At 40.7% G+C, this 27,677-nt stretch overlaps 1 protein-coding gene across 1 annotated transcript; it reads right to left on the bottom strand.

Moving 5' to 3' along the window:
- Nucleotides 1-3,831: 3,831 nt before the first annotated feature.
- Nucleotides 3,832-8,900, bottom strand: LOC104455255 (disease resistance protein RUN1-like). The gene is made up of 4 exons (XM_010070073.2): nucleotides 8,851-8,900; nucleotides 7,579-7,998; nucleotides 4,485-5,568; nucleotides 3,832-4,083 (listed from the first exon to the last, which is right to left on the bottom strand). Exons 1-4 carry the CDS (start codon nucleotides 8,898-8,900, stop codon nucleotides 3,832-3,834), a joined length of 1,806 nt encoding a protein of 601 aa, XP_010068375.2.
- Between the last annotated feature and the right edge of the window lie 18,777 nt (nucleotides 8,901-27,677).

Raw genomic sequence — 27,677 nt, 5'->3', positions numbered from 1 at the left:
TATATGATCCTTAAAATTGACCTTGAGAAGGTATATGATCAACTTAAGCGGTCCTTCATTGAGTTAGTTATCCCCGATTCAATGGTTCATTTAATTATGCATTGCACTACATCATGATCCTTACGAGTTTTGTGGAATGGCGAGATTACGGAGAAATTCTTCAAGGAGACCCTTTTTTACCATACATCTTTGTGTTATGCATGGAAAGGTTATCTCACCTTATTAATGATGCAGTAAATACAAAGCGGTGGAAACCTTTTTGCTTTTGAAGGAGTGGACCACAAATTTCTCATCTAATGTTTGCGGATGATCTCCTGTTAATAGCATAGGCTTAGAGAGATCAAATGAATGGCATCATATAATGTTAAGGTGATTTTGCAATAGATCAGGACATATTATAAGCAAGGCTAAAGCTAAAATTTTCCATTCAAAACAAATTTCTATGGGGCTGAAATGTAATTTGAGTGAGATTTCCAATTTTGGTGTATGTGCGGAGCTAGGCAAGTATGTGAGAGTGCCTTTGATTCATCGAAGAACTTCTTCAAAGCATTTTCAATATGTATCAGAGAGGATGAATAAAAGGCCTAGTGGACGGAAATGTGAAAGCTTATGAATGGTAGGTTGAATTACTTTATCCTATTATGCAGTTATGTCTATCCTTATCTATAACATGCAATGCACTAAAGTTCCAACTCAAGCTTGTTGAGGGATTGAAATGAATTGTCGTACTTTCATATGGGGAGACACAAGAGATAAAAGTCGAATTCACCTCTTGAATTTCAAGTCCATTTGCAAGCCTAAGAAATGTAACGGTCTTAGTTTTAGATCTCTTTGAACTGGCTAGTAAAGGCCTCATGCTGAATGTGGTGACTCAATCTTATGAAAGGTGATTGGAAACGTATCACCGGCATTACAAGAAGGAACTTTATAGAGTTTGGAAAATGGGAAAGGTGTTAGGTTTCGGACAGATAGATGAATATTAGGTATGGAGCCGCTTTGTAATATTATTAGTATCCAACTATCTCCTTCTGAGGTGGACAAAAAAAGTTAGCGATGATGTGTTGAATGGAAAATAGAATTTTCGGTATTTTAGGGAATTATTCAAGAAGATATAATTTTTCGCATTAGAGCTGTAAAACCTATTTCAGCCTTTGATGGGAGTGATAATCTATTGTGGGAGGGTACTTGAAGCATGAAATGTAATTAATGGGGCAGACAATCAAGAATCTGAAGTATATGTTCCACGATTTGGAAGTGGTAGGGCCACTCATAAGCAATTGTTACTTATGAATTGAATATGTCTCATAACTTGGGAGGAAATCCATATCGCTTGAGATGTGAGATTCATGTGGAGACAACTTTACATGTTTTAAGAGATTGTCCAATTTTTCATAGGGTATGGCTTGAGTTTGTCCTACAACAATATTTGGTAAAATTCTTCTCAATGACTTTGTTGTAATGGTTGAATTTTAGTGTCATTGGTAAAGGGCGGTTGAATTTTCATCATGATTGGAGCACAATTTTTGGAATAGGCATGTGACTTTTTTGGTAATGGAGAAATAAGTCACTTTTTTAGGACAACTTTGTTTTCCCTTCAACTCTAATACGATCTAATTCATTAATTCACAAAATGGAATGCACTTTTCAGATTTTGAATTTAACACGAGATCAAAAGTTTCAATTTAGACTGGTTGTATGTACTAGTAAACTACCAAGATGATTGACCTTGATGTAAATGGGTCACTTGTCTTCTATGAGTTTGATTCATCATACTGCTAACGGCTAAAGTTTTGGTGGAGTTGTTATAAAAGGACTTGCCAATCTCAGACCCTCAGGTCTCAAGTGGTGTGAATAAGTTATAGCTTAAACCATCCATAGTGAATGTAGGACCTTTATGGTGATATTTAGAGAGGTCGCTAGTGTTTATCGCCTCTTTTCGCCCTTTTATTTAGAGAAAAAAGAAGAAGAATGTATCCATAATTGGTCAACTTCACAACCGAATCGACAATATTCAAAGGCCTACTTGGCCCAAAAACGATAATAAAACACTTAAAGCCGTAGGGGCTCCACAACAATATATACATGTGCAAAGGCCTAGAAGGCCCATAAGAACCCTGGTCCAGTGGAAAAGGAAATGGGCAAAGCTTTGTGATGAAAGAGAAAAAGAGAAATTAATGCCCTTTCTAAGCTAATTTTAGTGAATTCAGACCAATTAAATTAGCAAAAATAAAAGATGAAAATGGAATGATGTGCAAAAAAGCAGTTTGACTCGGCTTCTGTTTATACTACACCATGGTTCAGTTCGATATTCTTGTTCTAAACCATATTAAAATTGTTCGATTTGGCTCAGCTCGCCCTCCAAAGCTCCCTCCAGCCACGAGCCGTTAATGTTGATCTTAAGGAACCTTCTGGCCGGCAGCGTCCACTATTCAGGTAAGCTGGTTCCACTTTTACCCTGATTTCTTGTTCTTGGGTTTCACCTAACGGAGGTTTTGTTCAAGGCGAGAGCGGCATCAACAATTGAGCTTGGATCCGGTCTGTGAGCTTGGAAAATTTGGGTATTTGGTGCTTTCCATATAAGCCACAGAACTTTGGCTGATAGCTCCCTCGAAGGTAAGCCTAGATTTGATTCAAAGAACTCGAGCATCCATTTATCCATTCTTGTGATTTCAAAAGGGCAAATTTTGATGTTTATACGTGGAGCTGACCATACGTACCTCTCTTGTCCAGTAGCAGAGAGGGAAAAGGTCCTCGATGGTTTTGGGAGCTTTTGAGCATAAAGAGCAAATGGGGTTACACAATACTTTCCTTGTATAGGTTTCTTGCTTAGATAGCGCGCTCTGACATACGCTCTATAAAAATAGGCGTAAGTCAAAGTCAGCGAGCCTTCAGCTTCCATATTCTTGTCCATAGGGTTCTGGGTGTCGGATAAGAAGTTGAAGGTTGGTTTGAGGGATGAGCTCAGCTTCCATATTCTTGTCCATAAGGTTCTGGGTGTCGGAAAAGAAGTTGAAGGTTCGTTTGAGGGATGAGCTCAGCTTCCATATTCTTGTCCATAGGGTTCTGGGTGTCGGAAAAGAAGTTGAAGGTTGGTTTGAGTTGAAATGAAGATTTATGGGACACATTTTATTATACTCGCTCTTTACTAAGTAGGACCCTAATTTGTTCCGGTCAAAACTAATTTATCTGCTTTCAGCCAAACTAAGTGATATGTGAAGAATCTCTTTCACCATATGATGTTCGAATATGTCGTTTCTGTTCATTTCATTGTTATATTAAGAATCAAGTATCGGATCTTTAGAGATCTCTTTTGACATTATACTATAAAATTTTAATACGATAGTAGACTTTTTGCTTTTGAGCTGTAAGGCAAAGTCAGCGAGCCTGAAGCTCGTCCTTAGTAGAAAAAGAAATAGGCAAAGTACAAATTTTTTAAAAGCAAACGAGAGAGAGAGAGAGAGAGAGAGAGAGAGAGAGAGACGTGGCCTTAACAAGGTAAATGCTCAAAGAATTTTGACGAGACATGTATATTGGGCTATACAATTATCAATTATGGGGTTTTTGGGATATTATTTTTTATTCTAGATTTCCATTTCCTCCCCTTCGCATCCACACAGAGAGAGAGAGAGAGAGAGAGAGGAGAAGAGAGAGAGAGAGAGAGAGACAAGGCCTGACAAAGTAAATGTGCAAAGCTTTTTGATGAGACATTTACATTGGGCTATATATTTATCAATTATCGGGTTTTTGGGATACCATTTTTTATTCTAGATTTCCATTTTCTTAAAGAATTTATTCCTAAATGTACCCCCTCGCATCCGTTGATCTTGTTCTTCAGTCTCCATGAGACCAGAACTTGGAAATTTGCTTCACCAGTCCCTCCCAACAAGCGAACATATTGTTGCTGTTTCGTGCGAAGCACCTCTGCAACTTCTCCGATAGATGTCTGGTTGGTCCACATTGAAGGACATGATCAGCCATCATAAATAGTCTGAGTTTCTTCATCTTATTGAACGAATTTGCATTCACAATCAAGTCTTCTACATCAACCTTTTCTAGTTTGATCCCTTCAATGGCATCTGTTCCCTGTTGGATCGAAATTAAAATGATTATGCATATCCAAAAACAAGTCCTACTCTAATAATAATGTTTACACATGCATTAAACTGTCTTAGTCTATGAACCATCATAACACTAGCAGTTTTTAAATGATATGATGAAAGGACAAATGAGAGGACCTATACTAGGTCATATCAACATCGGTTCATTAATAAACACCGTAATTTTAAGGAAGAAATTAACAAAGGACGAAATAAAGATCCTTAATTCTAATTTCTTGCTTATACGCTAATTGGCAAAAATAAAAATTGCATAGTATCTCTCCTAATTATGCAATCTAAAGTGTTTTGCACATGTTAATGCGAAATCCACAAAAAGAACATACAAATATTAGGACATGCATAGACTTTTACCAAATTTTGTCTAACCAGTTCCAAAGCATCCTTATGACACCATATTCTGCTTCGCTTGTTGGGATTTTCAGGGCACTCTTGAATCACAATTTGTCTACCCATTTCTTGTAGCAAATCATGCATCCATATTTTGTTATTTTCATCAATGTATATGAGCGATTTTTTAGCCAGAATCTCTAACCCACTTTCAGCATGCACATCGCATTTCTCTAGGGACTTGATGATCTCTTCTTTGTCATATCCATTAAGAAAACATGCGATGTCGAGAAAAATCGTCCTCTCATTAGCCTCTAAGCCATTGATAACAATTTTTAGTATTTCATGAACCTTTCCTTGAGGGACTTCTTTTAGTCGATCAAAAGCTCCTTGCCATTCTTTGACGCTTTTGCCGTTCAAGAAAGAACCCATCACGGTCAGAACCAATGGAAGCCCTTTGGAAAAACTAGTGAAGCAATTTGAGAGCATTTTATAGTCACTTTTAGGATATCTTTCTCGGAATGCATTCCAACTGAAAAGCTCGAGAGCTTGATCATCATTCAATGCTCTTACCTCATAAATTTCCCCGCACATACCAATTAAGGTTTCTTTGCGTTTAGGAATCAAAATGACTCTACTTCCCAAGCCTAAGTTTATTTCCTTGATAAGGTGGCTTAGTGGCCTAGACAACCCTTCAACATCATCAAGCACCAGTAGACACCTCTTGTTGTGAAGCTTACTCCTCATGAATTTTATTACTACATGAATACCGTTGCCAAACTCTGAAACTCCATTGCTGAGAATGTCACTAGAAAGGGTCTCCTGCATTTTGAAGAGGCCATCTTGGCTTGATATATCATTCACATTTGTGAGAAAGTAACTCCAATCGAATTGATCTGCAATTCGGTAATACAAAGCTCTCACAAGTGTACTCCTTCCTATTCCGCTAGAGCCAGAAATTCCCACGATTCGGACCTCCCCAGCCTCTAATTGGAGTAAGGAGTACAAGGCTTGTACTTGGGAATCCAACCCAGCTGGGTGGAAAGCAGGCAGGTTCGCACGTAAGCGGCTCAGTCTTCTTGAGATTTTCTCTACAACAGACTGGATGAATTCAGCTTCAAGTCTGCGAGTTGTCAACGACTAATGGTGTGACTAGTTATTCGTGTTAGTAAAAGATGAAGAAAAGATCAATAAGATTATATTCTCGAACTGAGGAATATCCATATATTCCAATTTAAGATCCAATATAATAGAAAATAGTGGTACGTGAGAGGTTGACTTGGGTGTTAGCGGGAGTGGATTCTTTCATGGTAGAATAAAGAGTTTTTTGAACATCTTCACGCCTTTTATAATAGCACCTACATTTTTCTCGAAAGATTCATTTTAATTATGAAACCAAAATATTCAAACCACAACCTCCTTCCTCGTTTAACGTGAAGCATGTTAGTCAAACATCCCAAATTTACACTTGAACTATCCCAACAGTATAATATGCCAGTTGTTAATGTAAAATGTATTTTGACTAAATGTCAAGATTATATTTGATGACTACATGAAATAATTATGGGTTAGGTCTTGGGTTGCTCAATATTCCTTCTTTTCTTGAATCGGAGTCTCTAAGTTTTTTGAATTTTTTTGTTTTTTGATTCGACTTTGGTCACCCTTGGATTTTTCATCAATCCGTTAGGGATTGAAAAAGCTGACCCTTTCCGGAGTTGAGTTCAGATTGAATCGGCTTTTAATCCGATGACCCCCACTTCTCAATTTTGTTAAGGGGTTGTGTGTTTGAACTCTATGGCTCAATTTTTTTTTTTTTTTTTGTTGGTATTTTGTACTTTTTTTGGCCAGGGATTTTTTTTTTTGGTTGAATCTGGCTCTTGTATGTACAAGCAGTACATTCAACAGTTACAAGAGAAATAAGTTGTACGAGATTATTCTTCAACAAGTATCATATAAATGTAGGATAAATTTATCTTTTCAAACACCTAGCAAACTCTTTTGTGATTTCAATAGCAGTTTCCGCCTTAAAAAAATGCTAAATTTGAGGTCGACATTCCGACGACAGCAATTTTTTGGTTTTGCGTAACATGTCCGGGCTTGTTCATTTTTGTTCTTTCTAATATTATCGAAAAGAAAGCATGAGACTTACTGATAACGTCCTACAGAAAACGAAGCTCATATGCGTTGGAATTCGCCTACTTGTATGTTTTCAACAGTGGGACTCAGAGTAAGTGAGAGAAATGATGCACGAAGGGAATGGGCATCGCTCAAGGGATTTCTTTATGCTTGATGGAAGAAGCGAGGAGAATAAACTCATCACTACTGGAAAAAAGGGACATCCATCAATTCCTTTTATATTCCTTTAAAGTTTAACAAAAGGTTATATATCCTTTTATTTAGCTGAACACTTCTAACTGGTTATATATAGGGAGGAAATCAGCATATGCTGGAACATATGCTTCCAGGGTAAAATCTAATAAATGCTAAAGCGCATTTGTTTCGCAAAAAATTAATAATTTAGAAAACCCTTTCCAAAAAATGACCACTCATATCGTTTATAAAATTGAATGAAAAAAAATATTTAGACATAAATGTTGTCCATAATGAAAACAACATTAACTAATTATTTTAAGAGATCTTTTTTGGAAAATATTTTTCAAATCATTTATTTTCCATGAATCAAATGGTCCCAAAGAAAAAAATGATGGTTATTGAAGATTACAGGCTGTTGTGTTAATGTTAAATCTCTTTGATGAGCCAAATAGTCGAGTCCTATTCTAGTAAAGTTTGTTTCCTAATAGAAGGTTTCCAAAACTTCCAAGTATTCCTACTACCCTTAGACCAAAAGATTGGGCTTTAAGAGCAAGTTTTGTTATCGGATTTTGCTAGCATCTGAGTCTTTGGGCTATTGTGAGAGTAATAGTATACTGTGAGTTACAAATTCTAGAAGAAGTGAACCCCTCAACAATTTCTAATTACTTATTATTTATTTTTTTGGCCCAAAATAAGTAATTAATGTAATGGTGAATTAAGGATAATCATATAAGCATTTCTCTTTATTGTTTCATAAACAAAATTACTAACTTCCTTTAGGAGTCCTCTCAAGAAAACACTCAAGGAAGAGAGAAAGTACTTGTTTCCAAGAGGCCAACCGGTGAGATTTCCAGCTTTGCGGAGAGCATCTCTCCATCTAAGGACCTTGTCGGCATTCTCTTGCCCGAAACCCTTCTCGCTTTGGCCGATTTGCGTGAATGGTCCAGACAGCTCGCGCATCTCTCTGGGGTCAATGTCCATGAAAATGAGGAACACTAGTTGGCCTCTCTTTTCCTGGCACTCGAGGATTTTATCCAATTCATCCAGGCACCACGGCGAGGAGGCGTAGGTGCGAGAGATGACCACTATGGCGCTTCTTGACTGCTCGATCGCTCCGTTGATTGCTGGTGCAATCTCTAGTCCTCTTTCGAGCTCGCGGTCAATGAAGGCCCTTATCTTGTTCCGCTTGAGGGCATCATCGAGATGGCTTACGAAGTGGCGCGTGTCGGCCTGTTTGTAACTGATGAATGTATCATGAACCCACCGATGGATGAAGAAGGGGGGAAAGAAGAGTCGTGGCTTGGCTCTTAGGCTATGTTTGGGAGAGGGGAAGTGGAGTGGAAAGAAAGAGGGCAAAGAGATGGGAGGGGATTGCAGTTGGAATTGTGATGCTCTCTTGTTTCGGAGGCTTGGATACAATGGAGGAGGAGAAAAAGGAGGGAAAAGCTTGCGCTTGAGCTGGCCAAATCGGATCATCATCTTACTAGAGTTTACCATTGAAACACCCCCAAGAATCACAGTAAAGAAAGAGCCGTACCGAGGTCATTCACAATGCAAGCTCTCGACCGATTTATAGCACATTTTGATCCCTCTCTCTCCCTCGTCGTTATAATAATTTTTCGCGTTCTCTCCCCAGGCTCACCGGGATCCGGGCTCCTTATAATATTAATATCGCATGGCATCTCTTGCTGCTGTCGCACATCAAATTCTATCATTATGATATTTCGCACGAATGGGGCAAAATCTCTTGTTGAAATATTTTAAACACCATTATTGGAAAAAAAGTAATAATGTGGGTCTCTGGGGCCTCGCGCGCGGAAGCTTCTCTCTGCTGCGGCAGAGGCAACCTAGGAAAAATTTCGAGGGAGATGACCATGCAATGTGTGTGGAGACGACTGTTGTCTATTTCGGACTTGGCTCCACTTATAAAATCAAAGTACTTCTCAATCGAGTGACTTGGGTGCGGTTTCATTTTCCTTTACAAATATCCCTCGCCTTGAGCTGGAGGGACGCATTGGATTGGGTTTAAGTCGAGTAAAGTTGCCCCCAGTTGAAGCTGAGTGGCGACCGCCATGGACCCGTCGAATCAAACCCTGCCTTCCCAGCCAGCCGTGCCTCCTCCACCGCAGGCACCGTCGCCATCGCCAATGCTGCAGCAGCGACAGCCGCAGCCACAGCGCCCTCCTCCCGATCATGGCTCTGGCTTTCTCACCGTCCGCTTGTTGAGGTTTTCAATATATTTTAAAAACCGTTATAGCTCGTCCCCATTTTTGTCCACCCTCCCTTTCTCCCTTGAGAAAGTAGGGATTCCTTTGGCCGTGGTACTTTGCTAACTTTAAGATAAGTTGACTTCACCAAAAAAAAAAAAAAAAAAAAGGAAAAAGAAAAGTTGACAAATGGCGAAAATTAGAGACATTAGCTTACAACCAAAAGAATCTTAGAGATACTAGGTTACGAAGGATGGAAAGCATAGGTTATTATTGATAATAAAATATTCTTCATTGGCATTTGGGCAAAGCGTAGTTTTAATCTTCTAAATTTCCATATTTGTGCAATTTAGTTTTCTAACATTCGTTCGGGGCTATCAAGTCATCCATCTTTCTTAATTTGAGCGATTTGATCCCCTATGCCATCAAATCTTTTAATTTTCTTGATTTGTGCAATCAAGTGCTTACCAACAAAATTAATCCTACCGAATTAGGGTTTCTTTCTTTTTTCTTAGTTTGGTTTTTTGCTAATTTGCTCCAAATATGGGGCCGCGGTAGCATCGCGTGCCATTTTCTACTTCATTAATAAATGCCGCATTATTGGTTAGTCAGACATTTTAGTTAGAGACTTGGGCAGAAGGATTTGATTGCAGAGATCGAGAAAGCTAGAGCACTGAATTACACAAAATACAACTTAGAAGACCAAATTACACAAACGCAAAAAGTTGAAGAACTTAGATTAAAAGAAATAAAAGTTAGAGGACATAATTGCACAAATATAGAGACTTAGAGGACTAAAATTGTACTTAATCCCTGTTTTTTCTAAGTGATATATGCAATCAAAACTTGAAAAGAAATTTTTCCGGCGCGACGAGGTGAAGTGTCGTGACCTCTTTTTTCCGGCGCCCGATCGGGGTGGGCGCCTTCGGAGGCTAATGGTTCGGCTACGTCTTTTAGCTTGAACTCTCCCAAATCCACCAATTCACGACTTTAATAGTCCAAGTTTTTAACCTACAAGTTAATTTTTAAAGGAGTCGCCACTAATTAATTTGAGGTGGGTTGACTAGAAACCCAAGCGAAGTATCGGGAGAAATACTAGCTCATGCGTAACCAGAGAAATTAGGATTGTGGACTTGATTACACTAGTTAATCACTAATGCCCTTTCGGTACCTAATCTTGTTTAAACCCTAAGGCTTTTTGGATTTTTGAGGGGTTTTCCATGCATTTGAGGAATTTTTTTTGTCTTTTTCTCATTTTTTAACATAAAAAGACATTTTTGATTTTTCTGGAAATATAAATCATTTTTTTGGCTTTTTCTGACTTTTTGGCCTTTTTTGGAAAATATGAGATTTTTTGATTTTTTTGGAAAATAAATTATTTTTTTATTTTAAAAATATGATATTATATTATAATATTAAAATGCGACCCGGGTCGGATCCCCGGGTTGGGTTCGACCTGGCTCGTGAGCCCAAGACCCGGACGAGCCTATAACGCAGGCCCGGCCCGGATTTTTGTTTTGTTTTTTTAGAAAAGGGCTTAGCCCACACGCTGGCCGGAATTGGACCTAAAAAAAATGCCCGGCCCGAGTTCCAAATTCAGCCCGATGACCCAACCCGTTTGAGGAAACCCTAAGGTACCGGGTCACGCACTCGACCCGGTTGACCCGACTTCGCAGCCGTAGCTTGCCTCGCGGTCCAGCGGTTGCGGCAGATGACGGGAGGGACGTTTGAGCGACGGCCGGGCTAATGCGGCTATAGCTAACACGGGGGAAGAGGGTCCGAGTGACGGTAACGAATATGGACGGCTGCTGTGTCTTCAGGAAGCGACTGTGGTGGCTAAGGTTTCGACGATGACGGCGCGAGCGAGACCCGTTGTTACCTGTTTGTAGAGAAGGTGCGGCACGGCGGCAAACGGTGGCGGCGACGATGGACCACCACAACCGGGGAAACTTCTCTACGACAGCTTAGATTTCGAGCTGGTTCTTCGAGCTTCGGAGCAGAAGTGGCTCGTGGGGGAGACAGCAACAGCAACTAGCGTCGGGATCTCGTGGTCCGCGGCTGGTGCTCGGTCACAGCGATGGCAGCGGCTTGGCTTCGGCAAAGATCTGATGCTGCGACGTCAGGGACAACGACAGCTTGGCTCGAGGCAGTGATAGCAGGCCCTGAACCTCCAGATCTGGTGCGGTTTGGGCGAATTGGTCGCGGCAACGGCATTGGAACGGTGGCGGTGCAGCAGCTGCGTCGGCGATGGCGAGTCTTCTCCCCTCGGATCTGGCCCTCCTCTTTGCTCGTGCTCTCTCCGCCTCGGGCTCGCTCGCCGCCGGCCTCCCCTGAAGTCTCTCGGAGGGAGGTGGTTTGAGCTCGCGACCCGATTTCTGCCTTGCTCGCTCTTTGATCTCCCCGAAGTCTCTCGGGAACCCCTTTGAGCTTGCTGGCTTGTGTCTCCTTCGACGACGGAGGTGCTCCGCTATTTATAGGCGAGGAGGTCCAGTCGATGGAGGGGCTCGACCACCAGTCTTTGGCTTGCCGACCAGACACCCGCGGCTGAACCGGCGTCCCATCCGAGCTCCTCCAACAAGGCGTGCTTGGCATTAAAGGTAGCCAATAATGGCGCCTGAGATCTGTCTCTTCTGGCTGACGTCGACCTACCCTCCTCGGCCGTAGGTTGTCTTCGAGCGTGTTGTCGTTGCTGCGTATGAACTACAGAGGCGGAGAAGGAAGGAGCGAGGAAGAAGAAGAAGGAAGAAGAAGGCCGGGCCGGATCTAGAAAAAAAGGTTGGGCCTGGGCCCATGAGAGGGAGAGAAAAAGGAGGGGGCCTGGGTGCGAAGGCCCAGCCCTGATGGGCTGCCAATTTTTGTTTTCTTTTGTTTTTACTATTTTTTTGTTGTTTTTATTATTTATTATTTATTATCTGAAAAAGGAAAAATAAAAGAAATTAAGGCCTAATTAATAACCTAATCAAAATTTAGGTGTCAACAGCTGCCCTTCTTTGAAGGTGAGTTCGCAGAGGTTGCATTCAAAGACAAACCTGATACCTAAATTTTGTCTATACATATGCAATAGATTATATTTTATTTGGGACCTATTGTCCTATGCAGAAAATGAGCAATATAACATTACACATACTAAGACAGATAAGAAGATATCTATAGTTACTTACTAGGAGTGAGTGAGATAAGGTGTGAACCCCGAGTTTTGGCAAGTATCAAGGCGTCATCTTACCTGTTGCATGAGGAGATTGCTTCTCCAGGACTTGAACCATTCTTCGGTCGTCTATTGGAGCAATAAGTGGTTTGTCTAGGATCGGAACCTTTTTTCGGTCGCCTTAATGGGGAATTGCCTTCCTAGGACCTGAACATTTCTTCGGTCGCCTGTTAGAGCAATAAGTTGTTTGTCTAGGACTCGAACCTTTCTTCGGTCGCCTTGACGGGAAATTGCCTTCCCAGGACCCGAATCTTTCTTCGGTCGCTTGTTAGAGCAATAAGTTGTTTGTCTAGGACCCGAACCTTTCTTCGGTCGCCTTGACGGGGAATTGCCTTCCCAGGACCCGTACCTTTCTTCGGTCGCCTGCTAGAGCAATAAGTTTTTGTCTAGGACCCGAACCTTTCTTCGGTCATCTTGACGAGGAATCGCTTTTCCAGGACCTGAACCTTTCTTCGGTCGCTTGTTAGAGCAATAAGTGGTTTGTCTGAACCTTTCTTTGGTCACCTTGACGGGGAATTGCCTTCCCAGGACTCGAACCTTTCTTTGGTCACCTGTTAGAGCAATAAGTTGTTTGTCTAGGACCCGAACCTTTCTTCGGTCGCCTTGACGGGAGATGCACCGACCTTTCTTAAGGCATCTATTTGTTGGGAGATAGTACTTGGATGATCACAAGTATAAACTCTTGGAGGATACTTGGATGTTCACAAGTATCGAAGGGGTACTTGGATGATCACAAGTACAAACTCTTGGAGGATACCTGGATGATCACAAGTATCGAAGGGGTACTTGGATGATCACAAGTACAAACTCTTGAAGGATACCTGGATGATCACAAGTATCGAAGGGATACCTGGATGATCACAAGTACAAACTCTTGGAAGATACCTGGATGATCACAAGTATCGAAGGGGTACCTGGATGATCACAAGTACTAAACTCTAGAGAATAGAATATCGAGGACGTACCTGAGATATTCGTGAAGGTCTCTCATCTCTTGGTATGTGAGAATATCGGGGATGTACCTTGAATATTTGTGAAGGTCTCTCATCTCTTGGTAATTGGAATATCGATGACGTACCTTGGATATTCATGAAGGTCTCTCACCTCCTGGTAAAGGGGAATATCGAGAATGTACCTGGGATATTCATGAAGGTCTCTCACCTCCTGGTAATTGGGAATATCGATGACGTACCTGGGATATTCATGAAGGTCTCTCACCTCCTGGTAAATGGGAATGTCGAGGACGTACCTGGGATATTTGTGAAGGTCTCTCACCTCCTAGTAGTTGGGAATATCGAGGACGTACCTTGGATATTCGTGAAGGTCTCTCACCTCCTGGTAAATGGGAATATCGAGGACGTACCTGGGATATTCGTGAAGGTCTCTCACCTCCCGGTAGTTGGGAATATCGAGGACGTACCTGGGATATTCGTGAAGGTCTCTCACCTCCTGGTAAGGGGAATATCGAGGACATACCTTGGATATTCATGAAGATCTCTCACCTCCTGGTAAATGGGAATATCGAGGACGTACTTGGGATATTCGTGAAGGTCTCTCACCTCCTGGTAGTTGGGAATATCGAGGATGTACCTGGGATATTCGTGAAGATCTCTCACCTCCTGGTAAATAGGAATATTGAGGACGTACCTAGGATATTCGTGAAGGTCTCTCACCTCCTGGTAGTTGGGAATATCGAGGACGTACCTGGGATATTCGTGAAGGTCTCTCACCTCCTGGTAAATGGGAATATCGAGGACGTACCTTGGATATTCGTGAAGGTCTCTCGCCTCCTAGTAAAGGAGAATATCGAGGACGTGCCTCGCATATTTGTGAAGGTCTCTCACCTCCTGGTAAATGAGAATTTGAATGTAGCACAAGGCTTACTTGGATGGCCGTAGGCACTCAAAAGGGCTAGAACACCTGGGTAGCTGCAGATGTACAAAGTACTGGAATACTTGGATGAACACAAGTATTTAATGATACGATCTGGGACCACTCAGCTGGTCCAAGTGTAAGAAAGCATACCTGGGCAACCGCAAGCGCATAATGTGGTGGAATACTTGAGCGGCTACTAGTATTCAATGATACAATTTTGAGGACAACTCGAACAGGTCGAGTGTCACGGAAAGGGAGTATCCGAACGGTGGCCGGTACTCAAAGACAAGGGCATCCAAACTTTAAAAAAAACTCGAACAGGTCGAGTGTCGATAAGAGGGAGTTCTCGGCAAGTGGTGGGTACTCAAAGACAATGGGATACTAAGACAGTTGCAAGCACCCAAACTCAAGGGACGACTCGAATAGGTCGAGTGTCAAGAAGAGAGTACCTGGACAGTGGTAGGTACTTTAAGACAAATGGGGATAAGGATATGCTTACCTGGCAATATCTCTGATCCCTGAGAGTATGTCTGCTATTTGCACAATATGCACACATGATTGTATATGCTGTAAATTCATGAATTTAAATGAAATTCATGCATGACAATTTTGTCAGTTTTGCATCATTTGATTTCCGCTGGAGAAGATTTTGAAAGACAACCTTCATTTAGAATGTAGATGTCTTGAGCATACCAGATGAGGGACTTTCAGTCTGAAGGGACTTTTCGCTTACTATCATGGAAAATGCTATCTTGACCATTGATGCAGGATTTATAAGGACCACACTATCTCACTGTCATCATGTCAGCAGGGGTCTGAGAATTCTCGCAAGTGGTACGACTTTACCAATGTGAGAGGTCTTTGTTGAAATTGTGATGAAGTCTTGGTCAGCGGCTCATCAAAGGGGACCATCAAGGTCGAAGCCGATGGACGAAAATGTTGCACAATCATCTCCGGGTTTACAAGTCGAGAACCCTACGAAAAGAGATAGAGTAATCTTGCTCGTATTTCTTCGAGCGATGCTTATGTACATATGAAATCCTACGTTAATTGAAGTGCCCTAGTCTAAAGAGACTTTTACAATGGGAGTGTAACATAGATTTGGTTCACATGTAAGAGGGTGAGAGTTGGTGACTATCTTGGCATTTGTCACTGGTCTTTCTTGTCAGATGGAGGTTCTATGGACCACAACAACAACTTTTTCTTAGTTGTATTTTTGACTGGAGGACATTGGCTTTGCTTTTACCAGGCACACTGCTTTTTCATGCCCCTATTCTTATTTCAGTTCTTCATCTATAGGCATTGACCTTGCTTTTACCAGGAACACTGCTTTTTTTTTTTGTCGTTTGAGGAACTGGCCTAGGCAAGTTCAATCGAAGCACCGTTATTAGACTCTTGAGTCTTCATCTTCAGCCGGAGCTCTAGGCTATGGCAATAACTTCTACTTTGTCTCAATGTGAGGGTAAAATTACAGACTCACTTGGGTTGTACAATAAATACAAGTGCGTAGAGAAAAAATTGCTCTTTGTCATTCTAGGGCACTTAAATTAACGTGAGTGTTCATATGCAATAAAGACACTCGAAGATTGATGCAAGTGCAAGCAAGAACATTTCTATCTCTCTTTTCACCTTGTGCTGCTGCTTCGCCTCCGATCTGCCCCAGTGTGGGGTGGTTCTTGACGGGGATATGAGAGAAGCTTTACCAGTGTATGGGGCTCAAGAAGGGGGTGAGCGATGAAATGCCTCTCACTGTTTTGGTTATCGTACCATTCGCGAGAGAACTCTTTACTCTATAACCATGGAATCTTTTGCACTCATCTCACAAGTGTATAGATGAGAGACTGTGTGTAGGATATAGCTTGTCTGTCATCATTCTAACGCGCCTCATCCAGCATGCTCAATTAATCTTGTATTTTTCACTTAGCTGTCTATTATAATAATCCTTGTAGAATTAGTGATTTAGATAGACAAAATCATCATGCAAAAATCCATTTGGAAAATGTGTGCAGCATTTTAAATATGAAGGAGCTTGTACTCTCAAAACAAATGAATGGTTTTTGCTCAAAAAAGACCCTATTGACAACTTTAGGGGTTAACAGAATGGTGTTTCCAAATATGTTAAATTTTGAACATAAAAAAGGTTATTCACAAATGGGTGTTGATGGTTGTCCCTATTAATTAGGGATATGACACATGAATGATCAGCCAAGGATTGGGAATTTGATCGGGCATCTCTGCTTTTGCCCCTGCAGAAGAGAAGATGTACAAGTATATCAATTAGTTTGGCCAAAATCAAATATGAGTTTGACATGTCTTTCCTTGATTTGGTGATTACTTAGGACGCTATTTCGCTTAGGAGAGCTTATCAGAGTTTGACATGTCTTTCCTTGATTTGTTATCCGCATTTTTTACGGTCAAGTGATCCTGTAACAGATAAAAGGAATCATGTTAGTCATAACTCTTTCAAGAGTCGAATACCTTGGAAATGATACAACATAACCCTTCACTGGTTTGCAGATGTTTGAATAGACCTAAAGTACGAGGAGGATATGAAGTCCTGTAATTTTCACTCCGTTAGGTCACCTGCTCTCTCGTAATTTGCAGGCACAAATTTTTTTTAATTAGCTTTCTTTTTTCTACCAAGCGGCTAACTGCTGCGTTGGGGATTCGAACCCCCGACTTCGGACCATTTTGCTTCTTCCCGGGTACCACTCGGCTAGAGGCGCCGACGGTGTCCGTAGGGCGCTTCTTTTTTCATTTAATCGAACCGGCTCCTGGACAACACGTCATTTCATACCAAGTTAGGTAAATCGATATGGGTCATTTGATTTTCCCAAATTAACCATTAAGCTTGTTTCTTGAATCCTATGCTTCCTGTCAATATGAGAAAATATGTCAAAAGCGGGTTCAGATAGTGGGAGTATTGGAAACGATACCAAATTACCCTTCCCCAGAGTTTGTATTTGCTGACTCCTAAGGATTTTGAATGTTGATGATAGCCTCTTCGTCTTGACATAGTTCGACATTTCTTTTGATTGGCCTTCCTCATTCGTGGCCATGTATGCATGATTGATGGTTGTTGATTCATCTTCAACGCCTTCCTTCTGTGGAATTTTCTTCTGTCTTTGACTATATGACCATTAGGCAAAGTCATGTACTTCAAGCTTCTATGGAATCTGAGATAGACAATCAAAACTTTCAATTTTCTGATGGCAATCACTTCTTGGGAGATCATGTGTTTGGAGCATGAAGTGAGGTTTCTAGGCCCTAAGTCATTGTCTGAAATAAGGGGCTAGAGACTGCCTCAACTATCTAGATTTCCTCCCTGTTGATAGTAGCCAATTCAAAGGAAGATAAGAAATTTCTTCTTTGTGCTTCTTGGCTCGTTGAAGCTGGAAGTCCCATCAATGAACTCGTGACATCCTGCCTTGAGCTATCATGTTATGCATGCTTCATGTTCGATAGTATGCCTATACCTATTACGTCCCATCCTTCGTCTCCTGTAGATGGAAGAGAGTGGATGTCATTTTCGACATTATGTTTAGGGAATAGGACTTACCCTTTTGAAACGTGATGATTCTTTCTGTTTGCTCCCGCTTTCTTGGAAGGGTGTTTTTGAATTTGGTGAGCTTACACGATGTGCCAGCTTTAAATGCCTCCTGGTCATACTAAGTCAAAGGGGATGATATTCTGAGACACGAAGTAAGTGAGTCAGAAAGACAAATATGATTAAATTTAACATCTTGTTTTGACGAAAGCTTTTGGTAATGAAACATTTTTTGTTTTCAAAAGTATATATCTTTGGGGGGAAGAAAGCATGAGGAAGCCCAGGCCTCAGTATTCTTATTGGATGGTATTTTCTTTTCATGGTTGGATAGCATCACTGGGCCGGTTTGGGATACCGTCTCATGCTCTTGAAATATTTTCAACTTTATTTAATAGGTGGATTTACATTTTGGAAGAGTGATTTCAAAAGTTAGTTCCTCAAGCGGAACTGATGTTGAAAATAAAACAAGCCAGACTTAAGAAAGATGTACAGGTTCACATGTTGGGGAGTACGCGAGGAAATTAAAAAGGGTTCTACTTGAGCGGGCCTGCACCCATTTCCCCTTACGGTCCTTCGTTGATGGTGTCCATGAAAAGGTCTCCAAACATGGTGGTCATGTCATCTGGCCCTTCTTTCTCTATTGCTAAGGGTGGCACTTCATTGCCTGAATAATACCCGGCCTCTACCAGCCCTTGATAGATGTCAGCGGTATGTGCTTCGACATTTCTGCTCTAACTGTCTTCAGAACTGAATACCGCATTTACTTTGTCGGTGTGATCAGGGAGCGGATTACTCTGGAATGAGAAAGTTTTAGTGTCTAATAGGTTCTGGATTTGACTCTTGAGGGCGAAGCACTCATCAGTCAAATGCCCCATTTCTTCCATGTGATAGTCGCATATTTTTTATGGGTCATAGTTGGAAAAACTTTCAGCGTTGGGTTGTTTCGGCTTAATCGAAAGGAGGTTCTTCTTTCGGAGGATTGCTAGTACCTGTGACGGAGATCCAGGAAGAGGAGCAAATTGTCTCTTGTTGTTGTAACGCTGGGATGGCTGATGGCTGGTGGTCTGTTGCTGTCTTGCACTTGTTTGAATTGTTGGAGAATGATTGTAGGTCGCATTGACATCTACTAGGGGCTCTTTATCTTTCTTCATGTTGAACCTGCCCATGGATGTAGGTTCAGTGAACCAACCATCCCTCAACCCTATCTTGATTTGCTCCCCTACTGGAATGAGTTGATTAAATAATTCGGTGATCGTGATTACCATTTGATTGTGATACTCGTAAGGGAGGGTTTTGATAAACATTTTTCTCAGCTCGAAATCAGTTGGTTCATGACTGATTTGGGCGGCCAGATTCCTCCATCTAATAGTATATTCTTTGAACGATTCGTGCTTTTTCTTTTCGGTACGCTCAAGATTCTCACGAGAAGGGGTAATGTCCATTATGAACTTATACTGCTTGAGGAATGCCTCACTCACTTCGCTCCATGTTTCGAGGAGATTCATGTTCTTTGTAATGTACCACCTCAGGGCATGGCCTATTAGACTTGATTGGAACAGCTGGATCATTAATGGTGTATTATTAATGTATTGGGTCATTCGAACCAAGTACATTTGCAAATGAGCCCTAGGCAAGTCGTGCCATCGTACTTCTCAAACTCATGCATTTTGAATTTTTCCGACATTTTGACATTGGAATAAATGGAGAGGTCCGTCAAAGTAGGATCTTGGAGGCCTTGCAGTTGTTTCAGCCTCTCCTCAAGCTTTTCGAGGCGTTTGTCATGCTCAGTTTTAGATAAATTGCCTGGCTTTGCTTTCTCAATCATGGTTTGGTGCGGATCATCCTCTAATTCATGCATATTATCGTCGGTATCTCCACCTTGATCACCCCTAGTAGATGATTGTGGCAACAATACCTCGATTGAGGCCGGGGCGGGAGTGAGCTTGCCTTGGATGGAGTCTATCTGCTTTGAAAGTTGTTGAAGCACGTTGAAGACTTGCTTCATTTCACTTTCCACGACGACAATACGGCTTGGTACATTTTCTTCGGCCATTCTTGCTCTTGCTTTTGAACGAGTCTGAATCGGCGAACGTTGATGTTCCATGATTACCTAGTCATGAATAAACAAGCGTGTGAATACAAGGCGTAAATAGGGAGTCAAATCCATGATGACGACCTAATCCTACCATTTTGTTTGTTTATAAAAAGTTTGTACATGTAGAAGATTTCCAAAGCATAGATTGAAAAAATGCATGTGACATGTTTGCATGGACTAGAAAGATACTCAATTTGAAAGGCAAAGAAAGTATGAATTGCAACAAAATTTCAAAAAAAACTTCTATCCCTTTTGAAGCAAACGAAAATTCTTGTAGAAAGGGACTTTGTAACATGCTTGAGAATAAAAACATCAACTGAAAGTAATTTCTTTTGCAAAAGTTTTTTTTTTTTTTAAACTTGATAACAATTACTTCCAAATTTAAATGATCGTGATATTAAATCCTAGACTAATCATGGACCGCTCAATATATGTAGGAAGGTAAGTAAATTGCAAAGTACATGAAAAAAACTTACATCACGCGAGAAAATTGATGACAATCACATAGACATGCGCATGATATATGCGGCTCGATTTCTAACTAAGAAGGTTTGCTGAAATTAAAAAGGTATCTGCCCATTGCAGTCTCGCGTTAGCAACGTACCCTCTTAACCTCAGCTAGAGAAATTCGGGGAAAAGAAAGGCAACCTCATAACGCAGTCTCGCGTTCGAAGCCGTATCTTTCTTAACACCATCCTAAATATCCTATGGCGGCCCAGGTCCGGCGGCCGGGTTGTGTGTGCCATGTGTAGTGCTAAAACAGTAAAGCATGCACAATAGTTTATAATCACAAAAAAAATCTATTTTAACCAAAATTAAAATAAACATTTAAGCTACTAACCTACATAAAGAAAAAAAAAAGTCAGTAAAGTGCTTAAACAAGATAAAACGGCCTAAGTCCTCAAATCTTCCCCAGTGGAGTCGCCAAACTGTCGCGATCTCTTTTTTCTGGCACCCGATCAGGGTGGGCACCTTCGGAGGCTAATGGTTCGGCTACGTCTTTTAGCCTGGACTTTCCCAAATCCACCAATTCACGACTTTAATAGTCCAAGTTTTTTAACCTACAAGTTAATTTTTAAAGGAGTCGCCACTAATTAATTTGGGGTGGGTTGATTAGAAACCCAAGCGAAGTATCGGGAGAAATACTTGCTCATGCGCAACCAGAGAAATTAGGATTGGGGACTTGATTGCACTAGTTAATCACTAATGCCCTTTCGGTACCTAATCTTGTTTAAACCCTAAGGCTTTTTGGATTTTTGAGGGGTTTTCCATGCATTTGAGGAAAAACATTTTTGTCTTTTTCTCATTTTTTAACATAAAAAGACATTTTTGATTTTTCTGGAAATATAAATCATTTTTTGGCTTTTTCTGATTTTTTGGCTTTTTTTGGAAAATATGAGATTTTTTGATTTTTGATTTTTTTAAAATAATTTTTTTATTTTAAAAATATTATATTATATTATAATATTAAAATGTGACCTGGGTCGGATCCCCGGGTTGGGTTTGACTCGGCTCGCAAGCCCAAGACCCGGATGAGCCTGCAACGCAGGCCCGGCCCGGATTTTTGTTTTGTTTTTTTAGAAAAGGGCTCAGCCCACACGCTAGCCGGAATTGGGCCTAAAAAAAATGCCCGGCCCGAGTTCCAAATCTGGCTTGATGACCCAACCCATTTGAGGAAACCCTAAGGTACCGGGTCACGCACTCGACCCGGTTGACCCGACTTCGCAGCCACAGCTAGCCTCGCGGTCTAGCGGCCGTGGCAGATGACGGGAGGGACGTTCGAACGACGGCTAGGCTGATGCGGCTACGGCTGAGACGGGGGGAAGAGGGTCCGAGCGATGGTAACAACGATGGACGGTTGTTGTGTCTTTGAGAAGCGACGGTGGTGGCTAAGGTTTCGCCGATGACGGCGCGAGCGAGACCCGTTGTTACCTGTTTGCAGAGAAGGCGCGGCGCGGCGGCGAACGGTGGCGGCGATGATGGACCAGCACGACCGGGGAAACTTCGCTACGACGGCTTCGATTTCAAGCTGGTTCTTCGAGCTTCGGAGCAGAAGCGGCTCGTGGGGGAGACAGCAGCAGCAACTGGCGTCGGGATCTCGTGGTCCGCGACTGGTGCTCAGTCGCAGCGATGGTGGCGGCCTAGCTTCGGCAAAGATTTGATGCTGCGACGTCAGGGACAGCGGTAGCTTGGCTCGAGGCAGTGATAGAAGGCCTGAACCCCCAGATCTGGTGTGGTTTGGGCGAATTGGTCGTGGCAACAGTGTTGGAACGGTGGCGGAGCAGCGGCTGCGTCGGCGACGACGAGTCTTCTCCCCTCGGATCTAGCCCTCCTCTTCGCTCGTGCTCTCTCCGCCTCGGGCTTGCTCGCCGCCGGCCTCCCCCGAAGTCTCTCGGAGGGAGGTGGTTTGAGCTCGCGACCCGATTTTTGCCTTGCTCGCTCTTTGAGCTCCCTGAAGTCTCTCAGGAACCCCTCTGAGCTTGCTGGCTTATGTCTCCTTCGATGACGGAGGTGCTCCGCTATTTATAGGTGAGGAGGTCCGGTCGATGGAGGGGCTCGGCCATCGGTCTTTGGCTTGCCGACCGAACACCCACAGCTGAACTAACGTCCCATCCGAGCTCCTCCAACAAGGCGTGCTCGGCATTGAAGGCGGCCAATAATGGCGCCTGAGATCTTTCTCTTCCGGTCGACATCGGCCTACCCTCCTCGGCCGTAGGTTGTCTTCAAGCGCGTCGTCGTTGCTGCGCGTTAACTACAGAGGCGAAGAAGGAAAGAGCGAGGAAGAAGAAGAAGGAAGAACAAGGAAGAAGGAGGCCGGGCCGGATCTGGAAAAAAAGGCTAGGCCTAGGCTCGCGAGGGGGAGAGAAAAAGGAGGGGGCCTAGGCGCGAAGGCCCGGCCCGATGGGCTGCCAATTTTGTTTTCTTTTGTTTTTACTATTTTTTTGTTGTTTTTATTATTTATTATTTATTATCTGAAAAAGGAAAAATAAAAGAAATTAAGGCCTAATTAATAACCTAATCAAAATTTAGGTGTCAACATGAAGCTACTTGAAACTATAAGAGTTATCACTCGTAAACTAAAAATAACTTCAAAATCTAACTAGACAACAAGGCTCCATTCGTCTTGCGAAAAATGTGGCATTTCTGGAAATGTTTTCCAAGAAGCCAATTTCCATGAAAATGACAATATTTTCCGTTGCTCTGCTGAAACTTGAAAATGAAGTAGAAAATATTTTCTGCCATTTAGTAAGGAAAATCTTTTTCTCCATGCACTCATTTCAATAATTTTTTTATTTTTTTAAAATCAATTTCTTTTTTTATTATTTATTTTTCCGTTCTTTCTTTGTTTCTTCTTCTTTCTCGGCCGGTTACCGGCCACGACGACAACCGGTGACTGGCCATGGGAGAAGTCGAGCCTTGCAAGCCTATGGTGAGGCTTCATCTCGCCTCGCTCGAGGTTGCTAGAGGTTGGTGAGGCTTAAGCCTCGCCTAGCTTGTCGATCTAATGAGTCTCGAGCTCCCTTGTGGCTGATCACTAGCCATTAGCATCGGCAGAAGAAGAAGAAAAAGAAAAAGAAAGAAAATGTAAAAATAAAAAAAGAAAAGAAAAAGTAATTAAAAACCTGATTAAAAAAAACAAAAACCAAAAAACAAAAAACCAAAAACAAAAAACAAAAAAGAAGATAAAAAATAAAATAAAAGGAAAATGTTTTTGGTGAAAGAAAGTTAGGTGAAAGAAGATATGGAAAATGTTTTCCCCAATTTGAAAAGTGGAAAACATTTTCCCCTATTTTAGAAGATTTTTTTTTTTCGTTGATGGAAAATATTTTCCATGATCAATTCATTTCCGTGAACCGGACGATGAAAAATCTGGAAATTTTTTTCTTGAAAGGTGTTTTCTATGAAACGAATGGAGCCCAAAAGCCGTGTAAATTTTCACTATAATAGGGTTAACTGTTTAATCCTGAAAAGACCAAATTAGCGAAAAAAAAGAAGGTCCAATGTCAAGAAAGGATCTTGAAAACCATTGGCATACAACAACCCTTTAGCTTAAATAAATTTTATTTATTAAGATGAATTACTTTATGATAATCCACACCGAGGGTCTATTTGGTAACCCAATTAAGGAGGAAATTGTTCAATGAGTCCTTAATACATTCTACAAATGTTAAGTGTTTCCTGATCTTTTACCAATTTAATCATGAACCTTTATGTGAAATTTCAATATAGTCCTTTAAGCCAATTTTTGCTACGTGGGGTGTGTCACGTAGGACAACCAACGATAATTGAACCGTTACGTCAGCAACTTTGGAGAAAATTAATTGGAAGAACTATATTGGAATTTCGTGTAAAGGCTTAGGACTAAATTGATAAAATTTTAAAAAATTATGACTAAATTGGCATTTGTAAAATAGTTATAGTACTAATTAGGTAATCTCCCCTTAATTAAGTGCTGACAATTTTAAAAAATTGATACTTAAGTAAATTCAAACATAATCACTAAGAATGATTTAAATATTCAATTAAGTAAAGCAATCATTTTATGGGTAAGTAAGGAATGGGTTAATAATTAATTGATAGGAAAATTTCAAATAAAGGTATGAAAAAGAGTAATTTTCTCAAAAAATGGTTTAAAATGAATTTATTTCAAATAAATGCCAGAAGTAGCCAATCTAGTCTCAAATAATGATCCTAAATAGCCAGCTGGCCAAATTTTCACTGGTTTTTTCTGACCGCTAAAGCTAAAAAAAAAAAGCAAGGACAACTCTGTCCAAAGTTTGCAACTGTATGAAAAATGGGTAAAATCCTAAGCCACACCCGTGCCCTTCATGAGCGGGTATCCCTCAATCGTGAACTTTTGAGAACCGTTCATGGTCTTCATGAGTGACTGTGACGACGTCAGCGACACCAGAGGGCTTGCGCTCGAGCTCGTAGGGGGATTCGTGGTTTCCTTGTGAATCGCCCGATAGTCGGAGCACAAATCGGCAGAAATGAAGAGTGAGAGAGAGATTGGGGAATTGAGACTTCACTTGTAGATCTGAAGAACTTCAATGCCTCAACCACCGCAAGAGCCTCGACTTTAATCGGCAAAGAAGCTTGGTTTTTTTTTTTTTTTTGAGTGTGTCTATTTCCGAGCGAGAGAGATTTGCAAAGGATTTCGCTGTCTGATAGGCGAATTTGTACGTCCAAGAAATAAGGTGGTCGACGATCGTGTTCATGAGCTTGTCACAATTGTCAAAGGCAAAATTTTTCCTTCTGGGGAAGCTGCCGATCCCATCTGCAGGACTCTTCTCCCGTTTTAAATTTCCCGGCATTTCCATTAGCAATTTATTCCTAGCCAAAAAAGTCACAATTTTTTCTGTTCATAAAATAAGTATTAAGCATTTAACATGGGGAACCCTAATCAAGATTCAATTTGGGATTTTTGTTTTTCTAGGATTTTATCCAATTTTTACCAAGTTGCAAATTATGGATAGAGTCGCCTTTACTCTAGCCCTTGAAAAGAGCTGACCAGTGAAGATTTAGTCAAATGGCGAGTTGGGGGCCTTGTTTGAAACTAAATTGATTACTTCAAATCTTTATTTGAAATAAGATTCACTTAAATTTTCTTTTAAAAAAAATACCTCCGCTTTAAATCCTAATTGATTTTTTTCTTAATTTATGAATTATAAAAAGTAATTGATGACAAGTAGCGTCTTACAATTTATATTGCTAAAACATATCAATAATGATCAAAATTCCATATATGGAAAGAAATTAAATAAATATTCACTCATAAACTTTCAAGTTTTATCAAAGAAATTTTAATTTTTATATTTATCTTTTAAAATTGTTGACACTTCAAATTCAGTGGCTAAATTTTCAGCATTTATTTTTCAGTTTTATCAAATGAGCGCTGAGAGAAATATGTTCAGCATATTTGGACACACATCAAATGCTCAATTACAATGACGTAATGCTGGCTAATTGCACCAAAAAAGTCACAAATTTCAGTATTGACGAAAAAAAGTACTAAGCATTTAACATGGGGAACCCTAACCAGAATTCAATTAGGGACTTTTGTTTTTTTTGGATTTTATCCATTTTTTTAACCAAGTTGCAAATTTTGGATAGAATTGCCTTTACTCTAACCCTTGAAAAAAGCCAACTAGTAAAGTTTTAGTCAAGTGGTGAGTAGGGGGCTTAATTTAAGACTAAATTGATCACTTCACACCTTTATTTGAGACAAGATCTACTCTCGATCCTCTTTTAAAAAATTGCCTCCACTTTAAATTCTTATTTGACATTTTTCCTTAATTTATTAAGTGGAAAAAGTAATTTATGACAAGCAGCATCTTACCAGCTAAAACATATCAATAATAATTAAAATTCCATATATGGTGAGAAATTAAATAATATTCAGTCATCAACTTTCAATTTTTATCAAAGAACTTTTTATTTTTAGCAATCAAAATTGTCGACAATTCAAATTCAGTGGCCTCGGCATTTATTTTTCAGTTTTATCATACGAGCACTAAGAGAAGTGTTTTCAGCTCCATAGATAGTTCAAAAGTAAAATTAATTCACCCACACAACTTGGAGGAAGAAGAAATTCAAAGAGGGAAGTTATAGATGAATTTCTCTTATTTATACATAGAGAAAATTACCAAAAAAGTTATAAATTTATTGCAATTGTGACAATTTGGTTATGAACCTTTATTTATTTATTTATTTATTAATTGACTTCTAAACTTTTTGCATTGTACCTATTTACTCCATCCAACCAAATTTGGCCCACTATCCCTAAGGGAGAGGGAGAAGCTCTGATTCCCTTGCTGAATCAACTCTTCACAACGTATTGTATCACTAAAAAAGCACTCAAATACGTGGATAATCTTTAATAATATTTTAGTATTTTTTTTATTTATTGATTTATTGATTTTTCATTTTTTCTTTTCGTTCTTTTTATTATGTTTTCCTCTTCCTTCTTCCTCTAGCCGGTCATCAAATTGAGGCGAGCTTGCCGGCATCGGCAAGGCGAGCCCTCACTAGACTTGGCAAGGGCTTATCTCGCTAGTGGCTAGGCGAGAAGAAGGAAGAGGACTCAGAAGACGACTCGAAGAAGAAGAGATTGCGCTCGAATAGGACCCAGCAAAGAGTTGACGAATGGGATCTTGCACCGTGGAGATAAGGGCTCTTCTTCTTCGAAGAACGAGACTCGATGAAGAAGAAGAGGACTCGACGAATCGACCTTAGAGAAGAAGAGGACTCCCACGAACAAGAAACAGAGGACTCGGACTACCGCACGGACATGACTCCCTCCTGAACAAGAAGAAGAAGACTCGTTGATGTTTAAGGGCTCATATTACATATTTTAGATTGATTTCTTCTAACTAGGGGCGAAATCCCAAAACTGTGTTGTTCTGGGCATTTGGCGTAGGCTAAAATGACGTTATTTTACACACGTGGAGATCCTCGCTTAAGTTATTTGCCATATAAGAGGAAAAAGAAAAAAAAAAGAAAAGGTTACGTTATTATATTTTGTTACCCAAATCGAATGGAGTTAACAGAAGAATTTAATTGTATCAAAAGTCTTTACTCTCTCTTCTCTCTCTTTTCCCATGTCTTCTTCAACCTTTAGCAATGGGAGTCTCACCCTCCCCCCTCTCTTTTGTTGATTTTGTTTGTGTTTTATTGTTCTTTTCTTACGTTTTTCTTCTCTCTCAATTTAGATTTGGAAGCTCTCTTCTCCCGGTTTATTTCTTGATTTGAGAGTTTGAACTCTTTCAATCTAATTCTAGATTCGGATGTTATTGTCTCTTGATCTAGATCTGGGAGGTGCTTTTGGAGATCTGATGGCCCTTTGCTTTGTTTGTGTACAAGTTCTCTACCTCCAGCCTCAATGATGATCGCAAAATTTCTAGCATCTTGTTGAATTATGAAGATTTGCTCCTCCACATGCTAGATCTATGTTTGTTTCACCTATTTTGATTGTTTTCATACAACGATG

Source organism: Eucalyptus grandis, chromosome 7 (genome assembly GCF_016545825.1).
Source record: "Eucalyptus grandis isolate ANBG69807.140 chromosome 7, ASM1654582v1, whole genome shotgun sequence".
Classification (NCBI taxonomy): domain Eukaryota; kingdom Viridiplantae; phylum Streptophyta; class Magnoliopsida; order Myrtales; family Myrtaceae; genus Eucalyptus; species Eucalyptus grandis.
Note: the sequence above shows the minus strand (reverse complement) of the source record. Positions and strands in the feature narration are given on the sequence as shown.